This window comes from Salvelinus fontinalis, chromosome 3, assembly GCF_029448725.1.
Source record: "Salvelinus fontinalis isolate EN_2023a chromosome 3, ASM2944872v1, whole genome shotgun sequence".
In the NCBI taxonomy this organism is placed as follows: domain Eukaryota; kingdom Metazoa; phylum Chordata; class Actinopteri; order Salmoniformes; family Salmonidae; genus Salvelinus; species Salvelinus fontinalis.
The window spans coordinates 40,083,947-40,102,660 of NC_074667.1; the positions used below are offsets into that span (position 1 = coordinate 40,083,947).

At 36.0% G+C, this 18,714-nt stretch overlaps 1 protein-coding gene across 3 annotated transcripts in view; it reads right to left on the bottom strand.

Moving 5' to 3' along the window:
• The window catches only part of LOC129847799 (FYVE, RhoGEF and PH domain-containing protein 5-like), a 139,688-nt gene that overhangs the window by 6,339 nt on the left and 114,635 nt on the right, over positions 1-18,714 (bottom strand). For 2 of the 3 annotated variants that reach the window (XM_055915491.1, XM_055915484.1), the window contains exons 13-19: positions 5,658-5,741; positions 5,296-5,375; positions 4,808-4,904; positions 4,431-4,568; positions 4,158-4,260; positions 3,751-3,890; positions 3,265-3,390 (exon numbers count right to left, since the gene is read on the bottom strand). In XM_055915491.1, the coding sequence (XP_055771466.1) occupies positions 3,265-3,390; positions 3,751-3,890; positions 4,158-4,260; positions 4,431-4,568; positions 4,808-4,904; positions 5,296-5,375; positions 5,658-5,741 (768 nt within the window). The remainder of the gene's footprint in view (positions 1-3,264; positions 3,391-3,750; positions 3,891-4,157; positions 4,261-4,430; positions 4,569-4,807; positions 4,905-5,295; positions 5,376-5,657; positions 5,742-18,714) is intronic. The other variant, XM_055915499.1, reaches the window with a different exon arrangement.

Consider the following 18,714-nt stretch of genomic DNA (forward strand, 5'->3'; position numbering starts at 1 on the left):
ACAACATTTTGAACAGAAATGCAATGGTTCATTGGATCAGTCTGAAACGTTGCACATACCCTGCTGCCATCTAGCGGCCAAAACATAAATTGCACCTGGGCTGGAATAATACATAATGGCCTTTCTCTTGCATTTCAAAGATGATGGTACCATTTTTTTTTTACGGTTGTTTTTCTCTTTGTATTATCTTTTACCAGATCTAATGTGTTATATTCTCCTACATTCCTTTCACATTTCCACAAAATTCAAAGTGTTTCCTTTCAAATGGTACCAAGAATATGCATTCCTTGCTTCGGGGCCTGAGCTACAGCCAGTTAGATTTGGGTATGTCATTTTAGGCGAAAATTGGAAAAAAAGGGGTCGATCCTTAAGAGGTTTTAATTAAGTAGCTCTCTATAGCCCTGGAGGTTCATCCATCTTTAGCAAGTGCAACACATGGTGCATTGGCCAATTCATTGACAACTTCGGCTTTAGCTTGCTTATATAGAGCGGGGACTACCTGTTTGCTGAAATTGGTGCGAGAGAGCTAATTCGGAACGTGGCTCGAGCACTTTCATGAGGCGCTGAACACTGGCGTAACGCAATTTCTCTGGACCCTACTACCCCTTTCCTAAAATACAAAATCGAATGTGTCAGCCAGACAGCTACTCACAAAGTATCGACTACCGATCGCTGTCCATGGTGCTGAAATTGCGACATGTCTATGTAGCTGCCTATCGAATCGACAATAGGCTTTCTGTTGTGCCAGGGCATATAGCCTATAGCTTTGCTTTTGCTGATAGATAAATATTTATAGCCACATTTTCTCATGTTAAGCCTAATATTTCACGAAGCTATACACGGTGTCGCAATGCTGACATTTAGACTGCTGGCTGGCGGTAACAATGTAATTACTTGTTTAGTAATTAAAGTTGGAAATTCAAACAATGCAGATTGCAAAATTTATTTTCGATGCAACAGCATACTAATCAGCTACCAATCGATTTAAAAAAATGATATATACACAACTGTCCTGTATAGGCTACCTAAACCTGCTTGACATGAGTCCACCTCGTCCTCTCTCCCAGCTTGGATAGAAAGTTGTTGTGAATAAAACCAGTCTATTAATGCCAAATAGTACAGTCAGTCCACCCTCAAAACACTAGCTTACTAGGGATTGTTTCATTATGCAGTGTATCCTATAGCTATACAGTATTTAGCTGCTATTTATACACTTTTTATTAAAAAAATACAAATAGCCTAACAATTCTCCTGAAGTATTCCTAGCTGCCCCTCTCTGTGTCTCTTTTTCTCTTTCTTTCTTGAAGAAAGAAAAAGTTGATCAGTTTCTGTGCTTGTGTCTCTCTGTTTATTTTCTATGTAGAGGGCTATAGTAGCTACAGTATGCTACTCCATTGTCTTGAACTTTTGTGTGCAAACCCCGGCCTGTAGGCGTAGGCTGCGGCCCGACTGTTTTCTATACTAAGTATTGACAACCCAGACAGTCTTTCCTGATGTCACAACTTCCGCCGAAGTTGGTGCCTCTCCTTGTTCGGGCGGCGTTCGGCGGTCGATGTATTTTTCCCTGCGTGGAATTAGTTTATTCTCTACGAGTAAAGTTTGTTTGTTATTCAGTTCTTTGTCCTGCGCCTGACTATGTCCTCCCTGCTGCACATTGACACTTAACACCTGAGACATTGTGTATTAAATGTCCATTGTGCTTCACACAATTTAAACTATACCAGAGATAAGGGACTGCTGATATTGCAACCACACAACTCAAACACTGGTTCACCAGAATGAACAATTTTTCTTTTTTTTGAGCCCTCAAGAACTGTTTCCCGCTAAAGATGATCATCTGTTTGCATCTGCCAATGTATTGGCAGTCCAGTAGCCAGACGACATGTCCCCAGAGCTTCTTATACAGTTCATCTCTTTCCGTAACATGTTGAGGCCGGCAATTAAGGAGAATGAGAGGCTCAGTTAAAGATATTGCAGAACTTAAACTAATAAAGAACTACCTAAGAAGCATTATGACCAATGATAGGCGCATGGGCCCCTCAGGGGTGGGGGGGCAGCCCCCGCCCCTCCCTTGCGTCCAGTGTGCCAGTAGTGCTGAAACCCCCGATTCTTAACCAAAGAGAATGGGCGCATATCTGTGGCTATAAAGATACCTATCTCCCTTGTAATTTCTTTGGCCTGGTCAGAATCAGTTGAGAAGGGCTGCTTGAATGCAGAGTGGAGAGAAAATGTTATGTTGATGTTTTTTTTGCGTTCCGTCTGGATTCGGTGGTAGGAATACTGGGGGGGATGTCAGCATAAATGTGTCAACATCTTTCAGGTGTTGGTAGCTGCATAGGCTATTCTCGTTGAGCAGTGGCGACATAATCTCTCTGTTCATCGCTGTTGTAATTTACTGGGAGGCCAAAATGTTCCCAAACTGGAGATTTAAACGATGATGGAGGATGCTCCTGGTTTATTAACCACACCACTCTTCATCGTACACAACTAGTTCCCGGCTACACCTCACAAAAGGATCATTTGAAATCCGGCAATTTATATTAGAATTTTGATTACAAAGTGCGCTTAGGCTCTAATTATTTTTTTCAGATCAGATTTACAGCAGTTTAGCCATAGCCTATAGTCCTAGGGTTTTATTTTTCAAATGTTTGTTTTATGTATTCATTCAGGTTCACAGTGCGGACCGAACTGACGTCCCCATACCGAACAGTTCGTTACGATTACAAGTAGAGTTACACCCCTAGTTTTGTGAATACAAGTAGAGTTACACCCCTAGTTTTGTGAATACAAGTACAGTTACACCCCTAGTTGTGTGAATACAAGTAGAGTTACACCCCTAGTTTTGTGAATACAAGTACAGTTACACCCCTAGTTGTGTGAATACAAGTAGAGTTACACCCCTAGTTGTGTGAATACAAGTACAGTTACACCCCTAGTTTTGTGAATACAAGTACAGTTACTCCCCTAGTTGTGTGAATACAAGTACAGTTACACCCCTAGTTTTGTGAATACAAGTACAGTTACACCCCTAGTTTTGTGAATACAAGTACAGTTACACCCCTAGTTTTGTGAATACATGTACCATAGTCCCCTAGTTTTGTGGGCATTCACAAACTAAGTAAGTAGAGCTATACTAGAGAAACTCAATGCTCTTTCTCCATCTGAGTTTGGTATGTGTAAGTTACAGATTTACAGGGAGAAGTGTTGTAGGGGTGAGGTGTGTGTGAGGGTTCAGGTTTAAGGGGAGCTTGTGTTCCCCCTCACCTCTCGGGCCTGGTAGGTGTAAAGCACCTTGTCTTTGAGTTGGAACCACAGCCTCTTCCAGTTCCTCTTGCTCCTCTTACTGCACTGTAGAGTCCCACTCATAGAGCCCTCCTCTGACACACTTACCTGGAGACAACACAGGAACAGCCATTAGTTAGATACATAACAGTGCACAGCAAAAAGTATAGTGCCACTTATTCAGTACAACCAAGGTGCATGAATTGAAGACCAAAATTATTGATATTTTTGTTGAATTTTCTATAATACTTTTCTACAATGATAGATTCTTACAATTGTCTTATAATTCTAACATCATAATTTGGGTCCAATAATAACGGAGTACTTTTCAAATGGATAACAGTACAGGACTGAGTAATGTAGCTACAGCAGGATGTGGACAATGGCTTTCGCAATGTCAATGTCAACCTCAACCAATTCCCTGTTCATTTGGTAGAATAGGAGTGGTGTGTGTGTGTGTGTGGATACCTGGCTCAGAGATGCGGTGCCCTTGCGGTGTCTCCACAGGCTGGGAGGGTGAATGTTCTGGAAGACGGCAGAGAGTGGGCGGCTGGAGCGGCGGTTAGAACGAGGACTGTCAGTACCACTCGCCCCAGACACATCTCCTCCTATGGCGACAGAGAACACCTTAATACTGGACTCACACACATTCAATGTGCTCCAGTAGTCAAGGGGGGCATGTACAGTATAGTACAGTACAGTGCAGTACAGTACATTACAGTATGGTATGGTACAGTATTGTACAGTATGGTATTGTACAATACAGTATGGTATAGTACAGTATAGTACAACACATTATAGTATAGTACAGTACAGTATAGTACAGTACAGTTTAGTACAATACAAAACAGTAAAAGGCAGGAGGCGTAGTGTACCTCTCTTCTTGAGCTCGCTGTAACAGTGGTCACACACTTTGGCCATGTGGTCCTTCAGGTACTTCAGAGGGTATCTGTTCCTGGAGCAGCTCCGACACACAATCTGAGTAGAGCAAGACCAAGACCAGGACACGTCAGAACACTAAACACACACAGGTCAGACCATAGACTACCATACACTCCAGCCACATCATACTGCACAAAACTATGCTTCTAGGTAACATAGCCATTCCTTTAAAACATTTTCATTCCATGTGTGTGAGAGAGACTCACCCTCCCGCAGGCATGGCAGTGGTGTCTGCGCAGTGTGAGGCTGAAGTCTGAGGTGCAGTTCATACACATCACCACATGGGATACAGGCACCAGAGTAGGAGCCTTCTCCCCCAGGGACAGCCACAGACGCTCTCTGGCCTGGGAAAGAGAAAGGACAATATAGTTTCAACATGCGGCTACCACACTAGACTTCACAGTCACACTGAGGAGACAGGCTGCAATGTAGGCAACAGACACCTGCAATGCTATGTAACTTTAGTAAATGTATGAGTATTGGTTTGCTATGGTCATTGAGTGGGGAGCATAACTATGTTATTGCTAAAATTGCTAACATGACTTTTATGTAGGCACCGTCTCCCAGTCAAAGTCCTCCTCACCTCTCCAGAGCAGCTGCTGAAAGTTCCAGGTCCTCTGGCGTGGTCAGACACTGTCCGACTCAGAGTGTGGAACCAGTCCTCTCTCTCACTACAGGAGCTGCACAGGGACACACAGAGCACAGGTCATTAAGCCCTCTTACTGTACATAGTCTCATTTATCAGTAATGTCCCACTGGGCACAGATGTCAATTCAACATCTATTCTACAGTACGTTGGTTCAACGTAATGTCATTGAAATGACGTGGAAACTTTGATTCAACCAGTGTGTGTCCAGTGGGGTGTTTGACTATGTTACTTTTAGAGGTATAAATGGCCCGGAGTGGTCTAGATACGTGGTCAGGAAAATAACACTGACACTACTTGTAAAAGAGCCTAGAAGCTTGGCACACTATACTTCATTCACTGTTGAGACAGTAAAATTGGTGACCACGAGAACTATGAACCCCAATCATTATACCGACCAAGGTGTATGTATTAGTGTGACGCACCTGGCTGCCAAGGTGATGGAGATGTCTGCTCCCTCGATCCTCAGAGCGTTCTGCACATCCTCTATGATGGGTTTACTGACCTGGAACATCAATCATCAAAAGCACATGACATAGACGGATGAGGAATCAGTGAGAGAGAGGACAGCTAGGTTTAAAAAGGGAAGAGAGAATGAGAGGATGGAGAGAGAGAGAGAGAGAGGGAGAGAGGGAGAGAGGGGAGGGTGAGTGGCAAAGTGAGATGTTAGGGAGGGACCAAAAATAAATGAGAGGGAGTGAAAAAGACAGAGACAAAGTTCGAGAGAGGGGGCGAGAGGGGAAAAATGTGTTAGAGGGGAATGAGTGATGGGGAGGAGGACTCTGACCTTCATCCCAGGCAGTAGGAGGGTGTTCTTCAGTCTGTATTTCCCGTCCTGCTGAGGGTAGGTGTACAGCAGCACATCATTCATCTGTTAACACACAAACACACTCATTATTCACTGACAAGACTCAGAATCAAACATACTTTCATTCTTTATCCTCAAAGCCAATGAACAAGATAATACTGTAACAAACATTCCACTGATTCAGCTGTTGGATAGAACAAGTGCATGGAGAAATTAAACAATGTGAAATGCAAACATGGACTCAGTACTAAAATCCTCAGTACTAAAATCCTTTTGACATTATGCCTGCATGCTAACTGACCACATGATGGCGGTCTAAACTAAGAGGAAACTATCAGTTCCTTAAGGAGGAATTGGGCTGTTTAAGTGATCATCATTTCATCAGATTTGAGCGAGTTCGAGCGGATCACTTTCGTCAAGACGTTGACCAATATTGGTTACTGCCTTTCAAAATGTGTTGCATTATGGGTATACACATTTTTCCACTTGAGACTACATGTCGACTGCATGACCTTTACAACAACCATGTGATCAAAGGTCATAAACTTTCAACTGCAGTCAACTGGAAATGTCTGCAGTTTCTCCTCACCAACTGCAACTTCAAGTAGGCTGGGTTTCTGTACAGCACTTCGAGATATTATCTGATGTACGAAGGGCTATATAAAATAAAATTGATTGATTGATTGAAGTAGGAACTGAAGCATTGTGGGACACAACCTTCTTCTGTTTTTTTGAACTCAAAAGGCACTACATGCTCATAAATGGTTGATGTCGCCACCTGTCATTGGTTATTAGCAATGCATGTTTACTGTTTTGGTTGGATGACTATTTAGACTTAAATACATCTTCATCCTTACAATCTATATACATAGGCCTACATGTGATCCACATTTCTAACATAAATGAATTAAATATTAATGAGCAAGTAGCCCAGACACCAGTCGTGAGGTTAATACCAAGTGCATTTGACTGCTTGGCTTATCGCTTGGCATATTGTTTAACCAGTAATTTATGTGAACTGATGTACATGTAGTCTAATCCTTTTCATAGTGTTTACCCAGTCATTTATGTGAACTGATGTACATGTAGTCTAATCCTTTTCATAGTGTTTACCCATTAATTTATGTGAACTGATGTAAATGTAGTCTAATCCTTTTCATAGTGTTTACCCAGTTATTTATGTGAACTGATTTAAATGTAGTCTAATCCTTTTCATAGTGTTTACCCAGTAATTTATGTGAACTGATGTACATGTAGTCTAATCCTTTTCATAGTGTTTACCCAGTCATTTATGTGAACTGATGTACATGTAGTCTAATCCTTTTCATATTGTTTACCCAGTCATTTATGTGAACTGATGTACATGTAGTCTAATCATTTTCATATTGTTTACCCAGTAATTTATGTGAACTGATGTACATGTAGTCTAATCCTTTTCATATTGTTTACCCAGTATGTGAACTGATGTACATGTAGTCTAATCCTTTTCATATTGTTTACCCAGTAACTTATGTGAACTGATGTACATGTAGTATAATCCTTTTCATAGTGTTTACCCAGTAAATTATGTGAACTGATGTACATGTAGTCTAATCCTTTTCATAGTGTTTACCCAGTAATTTATGTGAACTGATGTACATGTAGTCTAATCCTTTTCATATTGTTTACCCAGTAACTTATGTGAACTGATGTACATGTAGTCTAATCCTTTTCATAGTGTTTACCCAGTATGTGAACTGATGTACATGTAGTCTAATCCTTTTCATAGTGTTAACCTAGTATGTGAACTAACGTACATGTAGTCTAATCCTTTTCATATTGTTTACCCAGTAATTTATGTGAACTGATGTACATGTAGTCTAATCCTTTTCATAGTGTTTACCCAGTATGTGAACTGATGTACATGTAGTATAATCCTTTTCATATTGTTTACCCAGTAATTTATGTGAACTGATGTACATGTAGTCTAATCCTTTTCATAGTGTTTACCCAGTAATTTATGTGAACTGATGTACATGTAGTCTAATCCTTTTCATAGTGTTTACCCAGTAATTTATTTGAACTGATGTACATGTAGTCTAATCCTTTTCATAGTGTTTACCCCGTAATTTATGTGAACTGATGTACATGTAGTCTAATCCTTTTCATATTCTTTACCCAGTCATTTATGTGAAATGATGTACATGTAGTCTAATCCTTTACATAGTGTTTACCCAGTCATTTATGTGAACTGATGTACATGTAGTCTAATCCTTTTCATATTGTTTACCCAGTCATTTATGTGAACTGATGTACATGTGGTCTAATCCTTTTCATAGTGTTTACCCAGTCATTTATGTGAACTGATGTACATGTAGTCTAATCCTTTTCATATTGTTTACCCAGTATGTGAACTGATGTACATGTAGTCTAATCATTTTCATATTGTTTACCCAGTAACGTATGTGAACTGATGTACATGTAGTATAATCCTTTTCATAGTGTTTACCCAGTAAATTATGCGAACTGATGTACATGTAGTCTAATCCTTTTCATAGTGTTTACCCAGTAATTTATGTGAACTGATGTACATGTAGTCTAATCCTTTTCATATTGTTTACCCAGTAACTTATGTGAACTGATGTACATGTAGTCTAATCCTTTTCATAGTGTTTACCCAGTATGTGAACTGATGTACATGTAGTCTAATCCTTTTCATAGTGTTAACCCAGTATGTGAACTAACGTACATGTAGTCTAATCCTTTTCATATTGTTTACCCAGTAATTTATGTGAACTGATGTACATGTAGTCTAATCCTTTTCATAGTGTTTACCCAGTATGTGAACTGATGTACATGTACTCTAATCCTTTTCATATTGTTTACCCAGTAATTTATGTGAACTGATGTACATGTAGTCTAATCCTTTTCATAGTGTTTACCCAGTAATTTATGTGAACTGATGTACATGTAGTCTAATCCTTTTCATAGTGTTTACCCAGTTATTTATGTGAGCTGATTTAAATGTAGTCTAATCCTTTTCATAGTGTTTACCCAGTAATTTATGTGAACTGATGTAAATGTAGTCTAATCCTTTTCATAGTGTTTACCCAGTAATTGATTTGAACTGATGTACATGTAGTCTAATCCTTTTCATAGTGTTTACCCCGTAATTTATGTGAACTGATGTACATGTAGTCTAATCCTTTTCATATTGTTTACCCAGTCATTTATGTGAAATGATGTACATGTAGTCTAATCCTTTACATAGTGTTTACCCAGTCATTTATGTGAACTGATGTACATGTAGTCTAATCCTTTTCATATTGTTTACCCAGTCATTTATGTGAAATGATGTACATGTAGTCTAATCCTTTTCATATTGTTTACCCAGTAATTTATGTGAACTGATGTACATGTAGTCTTATCCTTTTCATAGTTTTTACCCAGTAATTTATGTGAACTGATGTACATGTAGTCTAATCCTTTTCATAGTGTTTAACCAGTAATTTATGTGAACTGACGTACATGTAGTCTAATCCTTTTCATAGTGTTTACCCAGTAATTTATGTGAACTGATGTACATGTAGTCTAATCCTTTTCATAGTGTTTACCCAGTAATTTATGTGAACTGATGTACATGTAGTCTAATCCTTTTCATAGTGTTTACCCAGTAATTTATGTGAACTGATGTACATGTAGTCTAATCCTTTTCATAGTGTTTACCCAGTAATTTATGTGAACTGATGTACATGTAGTCTAATCCTTTTCATATTGTTTACCCAGTCATTTATGTGAACTGATGTACATGTAGTCTAATCCTTTTCATAGTGTTTACCCAGTCATTTATGTGAACTGATGTACATGTAGTCTAATCCTTTTCATATTGTTTACCCAGTAATTTATGTGAACTGATGTACATGTAGTCTAATCCTTTTCATAGTGTTTACCCAGTCATTTATGTGAACTGATGTACATGTAGTCTAATCCTTTTCATAGTGTTTACCCAGTAACTTATGTGAACTTATGTACATGTAGTCTAATCCTTTTCATAGTGTTTACCCAGTAATTTATGTGAACTGATGTACATGTAGTCTAATCCTTTTCATATTGTTTACCCAGTATGTGAACTGGTGTACATGTATTCTAATCCTTTTCATAGTGTTTACCCAGTAATTTATGTGAACTGATGTACATGTAGTCTAATCCTTTTCATAGTGTTTACCCAGTATGTGAACTAACGTACATGTAGTCTAATCCTTTTCATAGTGTTTACCCAGTCATTTATGTGAACTGATGTACATGTAGTCTAATCCTTTTCATAGTGTTTACCCAGTATGTGAACTGATGTACATGTAGTCTAATCCTTTTCATATTGTTTACCCAGTAATTTATGTGAACTGATGTACATGTAGTCTTATCCTTTTCATAGTTTTTACCCAGTAATTTATGTGAACTGATGTACATGTAGTCTAATCCTTTTCATAGTGTTTACCCAGTAATTTATGTGAACTGACGTACATGTAGTCTAATCCTTTTCATAGTGTTTACCCAGTAATTTATGTGAACTGATGTACATGTAGTCTAATCCTTTTCATAGTGTTTACCCAGTAATTTATGTGAACTGATGTACATGTAGTCTAATCCTTTTCATAGTGTTTACCCAGTAATTTATGTGAACTGACGTACATGTAGTCTAATCCTTTTCATATTGTTTACCCAGTCATTTATGTGAACTGATGTACATGTAGTCTAATCCTTTTCATAGTGGTTACCCAGTCATTTATGTGAACTGATGTACATGTAGTCTAATCCTTTTCATATTGTTTACCCAGTAATTTATGTGAACTGATGTACATGTAGTCTAATCCTTTTCATATTGTTTACCCAGTAATTTATGTGAACTGATGTACATGTAGTCTAATCCTTTTCATAGTGTTTACCCAGTCATTTATGTGAACTGATGTACATGTAGTCTAATCCTTTTCATAGTGTTTACCCAGTAACTTATGTGAACTTATGTACATGTAGTCTAATCCTTTTCATAGTGTTTACCCAGTAATTTATGTGAACTGATGTACATGTAGTCTAATCCTTTTCATATTGTTTACCCAGTATGTGAACTGGTGTACATGTATTCTAATCCTTTTCATAGTGTTTACCCAGTAATTTATGTGAACTGATGTACATGTAGTCTAATCCTTTTCATAGCGTTTACCCAGTATGTGAACTAACGTACATGTAGTCTAATCCTTTTCATAGTGTTTACCCAGTCATTTATGTGAACTGATGTACATGTAGTCTAATCCTTTTCATAGTGTTTACCCAGTATGTGAACTGATGTACATGTAGTCTAATCCTTTTCATATTGTTTACCCAGTAATTTATGTGAACTGATGTACATGTAGTCTTATCCTTTTCATAGTTTTTACCCAGTAATTTATGTGAACTGATGTACATGTAGTCTAATCCTTTTCATAGTGTTTACCCAGTAATTTATGTGAACTGACGTACATGTAGTCTAATCCTTTTCATAGTGTTTACCCAGTAATTTATGTGAACTGATGTACATGTAGTCTAATCCTTTTCATATTGTTTACCCAGTATGTGAACTGATGTACATGTAGTCTAATCATTTTCATATTGTTTACCCAGTAACTTATGTGAACTGATGTACATGTAGTATAATCCTTTTCATAGTGTTTACCCAGTAAATTATGTGAACTGATGTACATGTAGTCTAATCCTTTTCATAGTGTTTACCCAGTAATTTATGTGAATTGATGTACATGTAGTCTAATCCTTTTCATATTGTTTACCCAGTAAATTAGGTGAACTGATGTACATGTAGTCTAATCCTTTTCATAGTGTTTACCCAGTATGTGAACTGATGTACATGTAGTCTAATCCTTTTCATAGTGTTAACCCAGTAATTTATGTGAACTGATGTACATGTAGTCTAATCCTTTTCATATTGTTTACCCAGTAATTTATGTGAACTGATGTACATGTAGTCTAATCCTTTTCATAGTGTTTACCCAGTAATTTATGTGAACTGACGTACATGTAGTCTAATCCTTTTCATATTGTTTACCCAGTAATTTATGTGAACTGATGTACATGTAGTCTAATCCTTTTCATAGTGTTTACCCAGTATGTGAACAAACGTACATGTAGTCTAATCCTTTTCATATTGTTTACCCAGTAATTTATGTGAACTGATGTACATGTAGTCTAATCCTTTTCATAGTGTTTACCCAGTATGTGAACTGATGTACATGTAGTCTAATCCTTTTCATATTGTTTACCCAGTATGTGAACTGATGTACATGTAGTCTAATCATTTTCATATTGTTTACCCAGTAACTTATGTGAACTGATGTACATGTAGTATAATCCTTTTCATAGTGTTTACCCAGTAAATTATGTGAACTGATGTACATGTAGTCTAATCCTTTTCATAGTGTTTACCCAGTATGTGAACTGATGTACATGTAGTCTAATCCTTTTCATAGTGTTAACCCAGTATGTGAACTAACGTACATGTAGTCTAATCCTTTTCATATTGTTTACCCAGTAATTTATGTGAACTGATGTACATGTAGTCTAATCCTTTTCATAGTGTTTACCCAGTAATTTATGTGAACTGACGTACATGTAGTCTAATCCTTTTCATATTGTTTACCCAGTAATTTATGTGAACTGATGTACATGTAGTCTAATCCTTTTCATAGTGTTTACCCAGTATGTGAACAAACGTACATGTAGTCTAATCCTTTTCATATTGTTTACCCAGTAATTTATGTGAACTGATGTACATGTAGTCTAATCCTTTTCATAGTGTTTACCCAGTATGTGAACTGATGTACATGTAGTCTAATCCTTTTCATATTGTTTACCCAGTATGTGAACTGATGTACATGTAGTCTAATCATTTTCATATTGTTTACCCAGTAACTTATGTGAACTGATGTACATGTAGTATAATCCTTTTCATAGTGTTTACCCAGTAATTTATGTGAACTGATGTACATGTAGTCTAATCCTTTTCATAGTGTTTACCCAGTTATTTATGTGAGCTGATTTAAATGTAGTCTAATCCTTTTCATAGTGTTTACCCAGTAATTTATGTGAACTGATGTAAATGTAGTCTAATCCTTTTCATAGTGTTTACCCAGTAATTTATTTGAACTGATGTACATGTAGTGTAATCCTTTTCATAGTGTTTACCCAGTAATTTATGTGAACTGATGTACATGTAGTCTAATCCTTTTCATATTGTTTACCCAGTAATTTATGTGAAATGATGTACATGTAGTCTAATCCTTTTCATAGTGTTTACCCAGTCATTTATGTGAACTGATGTACATGTAGTCTAATCCTTTTCATATTGTTTACCCAGTCATTTATGTGAACTGATGTACATGTGGTCTAATCCTTTTCATAGTGTTTACCCAGTAATTTATGTGAACTGATGTACATGTAGTCTAATCCTTTTCATATTGTTTACCCAGTATGTGAACTGATGTACATGTAGTCTAATCATTTTCATATTGTTTACCCAGTAACTTATGTGAACTGATGTACATGTAGTCTAATCATTTTCATATTGTTTACCCAGTAACTTATGTGAACTGATGTACATGTAGTATAATCCTTTTCATAGTGTTTACCCAGTAATTTATGTGAACTGATGTACATGTAGTCTAATCCTTTTCATAGTGTTTACCCAGTTATTTATGTGAGCTGATTTAAATGTAGTCTAATCCTTTTCATAGTGTTTACCCAGTAATTTATGTGAACTGATGTAAATGTAGTCTAATCCTTTTCATAGTGTTTACCCAGTAATTTATTTGAACTGATGTACATGTAGTCTAATCCTTTTCATAGTGTTTACCCAGTAATTTATGTGAACTGATGTACATGTAGTCTAATCCTTTTCATATTGTTTACCCAGTAATTTATGTGAAATGATGTACATGTAGTCTAATCCTTTTCATAGTGTTTACCCAGTCATTTATGTGAACTGATGTACATGTAGTCTAATCCTTTTCATATTGTTTACCCAGTCATTTATGTGAACTGATGTACATGTGGTCTAATCCTTTTCATAGTGTTTACCCAGTAATTTATGTGAACTGATGTACATGTAGTCTAATCCTTTTCATATTGTTTACCCAGTATGTGAACTGATGTACATGTAGTCTAATCATTTTCATATTGTTTACCCAGTAACTTATGTGAACTGATGTACATGTAGTATAATCCTTTTCATAGTGTTTACCCAGTAAATTATGTGAAATGATGTACATGTAGTCTAATCCTTTTCATAGTGTTTACCCAGTAATTTATGTGAACTGATGTACATGTAGTCTAATCCTTTTCATATTGTTTACCCAGTAACTTATGTGAACTGATGTACATGTAGTCTAATCCTTTTCATATTGTTTACCCAGTAACTTATGTGAACTGATGTACATGTAGTCTAATCCTTTTCATAGTGTTTACCCAGTATGTGAACTGATGTACATGTAGTCTAATCCTTTTCATAGTGTTAACCCAGTATGTGAACTAACGTACATGTAGTCTAATCCTTTTCATAGTGTTTACCCAGTAATTTATGTGAACTGACGTACATGTAGTCTAATCCTTTTCATATTGTTTACCCAGTAATTTATGTGAACTGATGTACATGTAGTCTAATCCTTTTCATATTGTTTACCCAGTAATTTATGTGAACTGATGTACATGTAGTCTAATCCTTTTCATATTGTTTACCCAGTAATTTATGTGAAGTGATGTACATGTAGTCTTATCCTTTTCATAGTTTTTACCCAGTAATTTATGTGAACTGATGTACATGTAGTCTAATCCTTTTCATAGTGTTTACCCAGTAATTTATGTGAACTGATGTACATGTAGTCTAATCCTTTTCATATTGTTTACCCAGTATGTGAACTGATGTACATGTAGTCTAATCATTTTCATATTGTTTACCCAGTAACTTATGTGAACTGATGTACATGTAGTATAATCCTTTTCATAGTGTTTACCCAGTAAATTATGTGAAATGATGTACATGTAGTCTAATCCTTTTCATAGTGTTTACCCAGTAATTTATGTGAACTGATGTACATGTAGTCTAATCCTTTTCATATTGTTTACCCAGTAACTTATGTGAACTGATGTACATGTAGTCTAATCCTTTTCATATTGTTTACCCAGTAACTTATGTGAACTGATGTACATGTATTCTAATCCTTTTCATAGTGTTTACCCAGTATGTGAACTGATGTACATGTAGTCTAATCCTTTTCATAGTGTTAACCCAGTATGTGAACTAACGTACATGTAGTCTAATCCTTTTCATAGTGTTTACCCAGTAATTTATGTGAACTGACGTACATGTAGTCTAATCCTTTTCATATTGTTTACCCAGTAATTTATGTGAACTGATGTACATGTAGTCTAATCCTTTTCATATTGTTTACCCAGTAATTTATGTGAACTGATGTACATGTAGTCTAATCCTTTTCATAGTGTTTACCCAGTATGTGAACTGATGTACATGTAGTCTAATCCTTTTCATATTGTTTACCCAGTAATTTATGTGAACTGATGTACATGTAGTCTTATCCTTTTCATAGTTTTTACCCAGTAATTTATGTGAACTGATGTACATGTAGTCTAATCCTTTTCATAGTGTTTAACCAGTAATTTATGTGAACTGACGTACATGTAGTCTAATCCTTTTCATAGTGTTTACCCAGTAATTTATGTGAACTGATGTACATGTAGTCTAATCCTTTTCATAGTGTTTACCCAGTAATTTATGTGAACTGATGTACATGTAGTCTAATCCTTTTCATAGTTTTTACCCAGTAATTTATGTGAACTGATGTACATGTAGTCTAATCCTTTTCACAGTGTTTACCCAGTAATTTATGTGAACTGATGTACATGTAGTCTAATCCTTTTCATATTGTTTACCCAGTATGTGAACTGATGTACATGTAGTCTAATCATTTTCATATTGTTTACCCAGTAACTTATGTGAACTGATGTACATGTAGTATAATCCTTTTCATAGTGTTTACCCAGTAAATTATGTGAAATGATGTACATGTAGTCTAATCCTTTTCATAGTGTTTACCCAGTAATTTATGTGAACTGATGTACATGTAGTCTAATCCTTTTCATATTGTTTACCCAGTAACTTATGTGAACTGATGTACATGTAGTCTAATCCTTTTCATATTGTTTACCCAGTAACTTATGTGAACTGATGTACATGTAGTCTAATCCTTTTCATAGTGTTTACCCAGTATGTGAACTGATGTACATGTAGTCTAATCCTTTTCATAGTGTTAACCCAGTATGTGAACTAACGTACATGTAGTCTAATCCTTTTCATAGTGTTTACCCAGTAATTTATGTGAACTGACGTACATGTAGTCTAATCCTTTTCATATTGTTTACCCAGTAATTTATGTGAACTGATGTACATGTAGTCTAATCCTTTTCATATTGTTTACCCAGTAATTTATGTGAACTGATGTACATGTAGTCTAATCCTTTTCATAGTGTTTACCCAGTATGTGAACTGATGTACATGTAGTCTAATCCTTTTCATATTGTTTACCCAGTAATTTATGTGAACTGATGTACATGTAGTCTTATCCTTTTCATAGTTTTTACCCAGTAATTTATGTGAACTGATGTACATGTAGTCTAATCCTTTTCATAGTGTTTAACCAGTAATTTATGTGAACTGACGTACATGTAGTCAAATCCTTTTCATAGTGTTTACCCAGTAATTTATGTGAACTGATGTACATGTAGTCTAATCCTTTTCATAGTGTTTACCCAGTAATTTATGTGAACTGATGTACATGTAGTCTAATCCTTTTCATAGTGTTTACCCAGTAATTTATGTGAACTGATGTACATGTAGTCTAATCCTTTTCATAGTGTTTACCCAGTAATTTATGTGAACTGATGTACATGTAGTCTAATCCTTTTCATATTGTTTACCCAGTCATTTATGTGAACTGATGTACATGTAGTCTAATCCTTTTCATAGTGTTTACCCAGTCATTTATGTGAACTGATGTACATGTAGTCTAATCCTTTTCATATTGTTTACCCAGTAATTTATGTGAACTGATGTACATGTAGTCTAATCCTTTTCATAGTGTTTACCCAGTCATTTATGTGAACTGATGTACATGTAGTCTAATCCTTTTCATAGTGTTTACCCAGTAACTTATGTGAACTTATGTACATGTAGTCTAATCCTTTTCATAGTGTTTACCCAGTAATTTATGTGAACTGATGTACATGTAGTCTAATCCTTTTCATATTGTTTACCCAGTATGTGAACTAACGTACATGTAGTCTAATCCTTTTCATAGTGTTTACCCAGTCATTTATGTGAACTGATGTACATGTAGTCTAATCCTTTTCATAGTGTTTACCCAGTATGTGAACTGATGTACATGTAGTCTAATCCTTTTCATATTGTTTACCCAGTAATTTATGTGAACTGATGTACATGTAGTCTTATCCTTTTCATAGTTTTTACCCAGTAATTTATGTGAACTGATGTACATGTAGTCTAATCCTTTTCATAGTGTTTACCCAGTAATTTATGTGAACTGACGTACATGTAGTCTAATCCTTTTCATAGTGTTTACCCAGTAATTTATGTGAACTGATGTACATGTAGTCTAATCCTTTTCATAGTGTTTACCCAGTAATTTATGTGAACTGATGTACATGTAGTCTAATCCTTTTCATAGTGTTTACCCAGTAATTTATGTGAACTGACGTACATGTAGTCTAATCCTTTTCATATTGTTTACCCAGTCATTTATGTGAACTGATGTACATGTAGTCTAATCCTTTTCATAGTGTTTACCCAGTCATTTATGTGAACTGATGTACATGTAGTCTAATCCTTTTCATATTGTTTACCCAGTAATTTATGTGAACTGATGTACATGTAGTCTAATCCTTTTCATATTGTTTACCCAGTAATTTATGTGAACTGATGTACATGTAGTCTAATCCTTTTCATAGTGTTTACCCAGTCATTTATGTGAACTGATGTACATGTAGTCTAATCCTTTTCATATTGTTTACCCAGTAATTTATGTGAACTGATGTACATGTAGTCTAATCCTTTTCATAGTGTTTACCCAGTCATTTATGTGAACTGATGTACATGTAGTCTAATCCTTTTCATAGTGTTTACCCAGTAACTTATGTGAACTTATGTACATGTAGTCTAATCCTTTTCATAGTGTTTACCCAGTAATTTATGTGAACTGATGTACATGTAGTCTAATCCTTTTCATAGTGTTTACCCAGTATGTGAACTGGTGTACATGTATTCTAATCCTTTTCATAGTGTTTACCCAGTAATTTATGTGAACTGATGTACATGTAGTCTAATCCTTTTCATAGCGTTTACCCAGTATGTGAACTAACGTACATGTAGTCTAATCCTTTTCATAGTGTTTACCCAGTCATTTATGTGAACTGATGTACATGTAGTCTAATCCTTTTCATAGTGTTTACCCAGTAATTTATGTGAACTGACGTACATGTAGTCTAATCCTTTTCATAGTGTTTACCCAGTAATTTATGTGAACTGATGTACATGTAGTCTAATCCTTTTCATATTGTTTACCCAGTATGTGAACTGATGTACATGTAGTCTAATCATTTTCATATTGTTTACCCAGTAACTTATGTGAACTGATGTACATGTAGTATAATCCTTTTCATAGTGTTTACCCAGTAAATTATGTGAACTGATGTACATGTAGTCTAATCCTTTTCATAGTGTTTACCCAGTAATTTATGTGAATTGATGTACATGTAGTCTAATCCTTTTCATATTGTTTACCCAGTAACTTAGGTGAACTGATGTACATGTAGTCTAATCCTTTTCATAGTGTTTACCCAGTATGTGAACTGATGTACATGTAGTCTAATCCTTTTCATAGTGTTAACCCAGTAATTTATGTGAACTGATGTACATGTAGTCTAA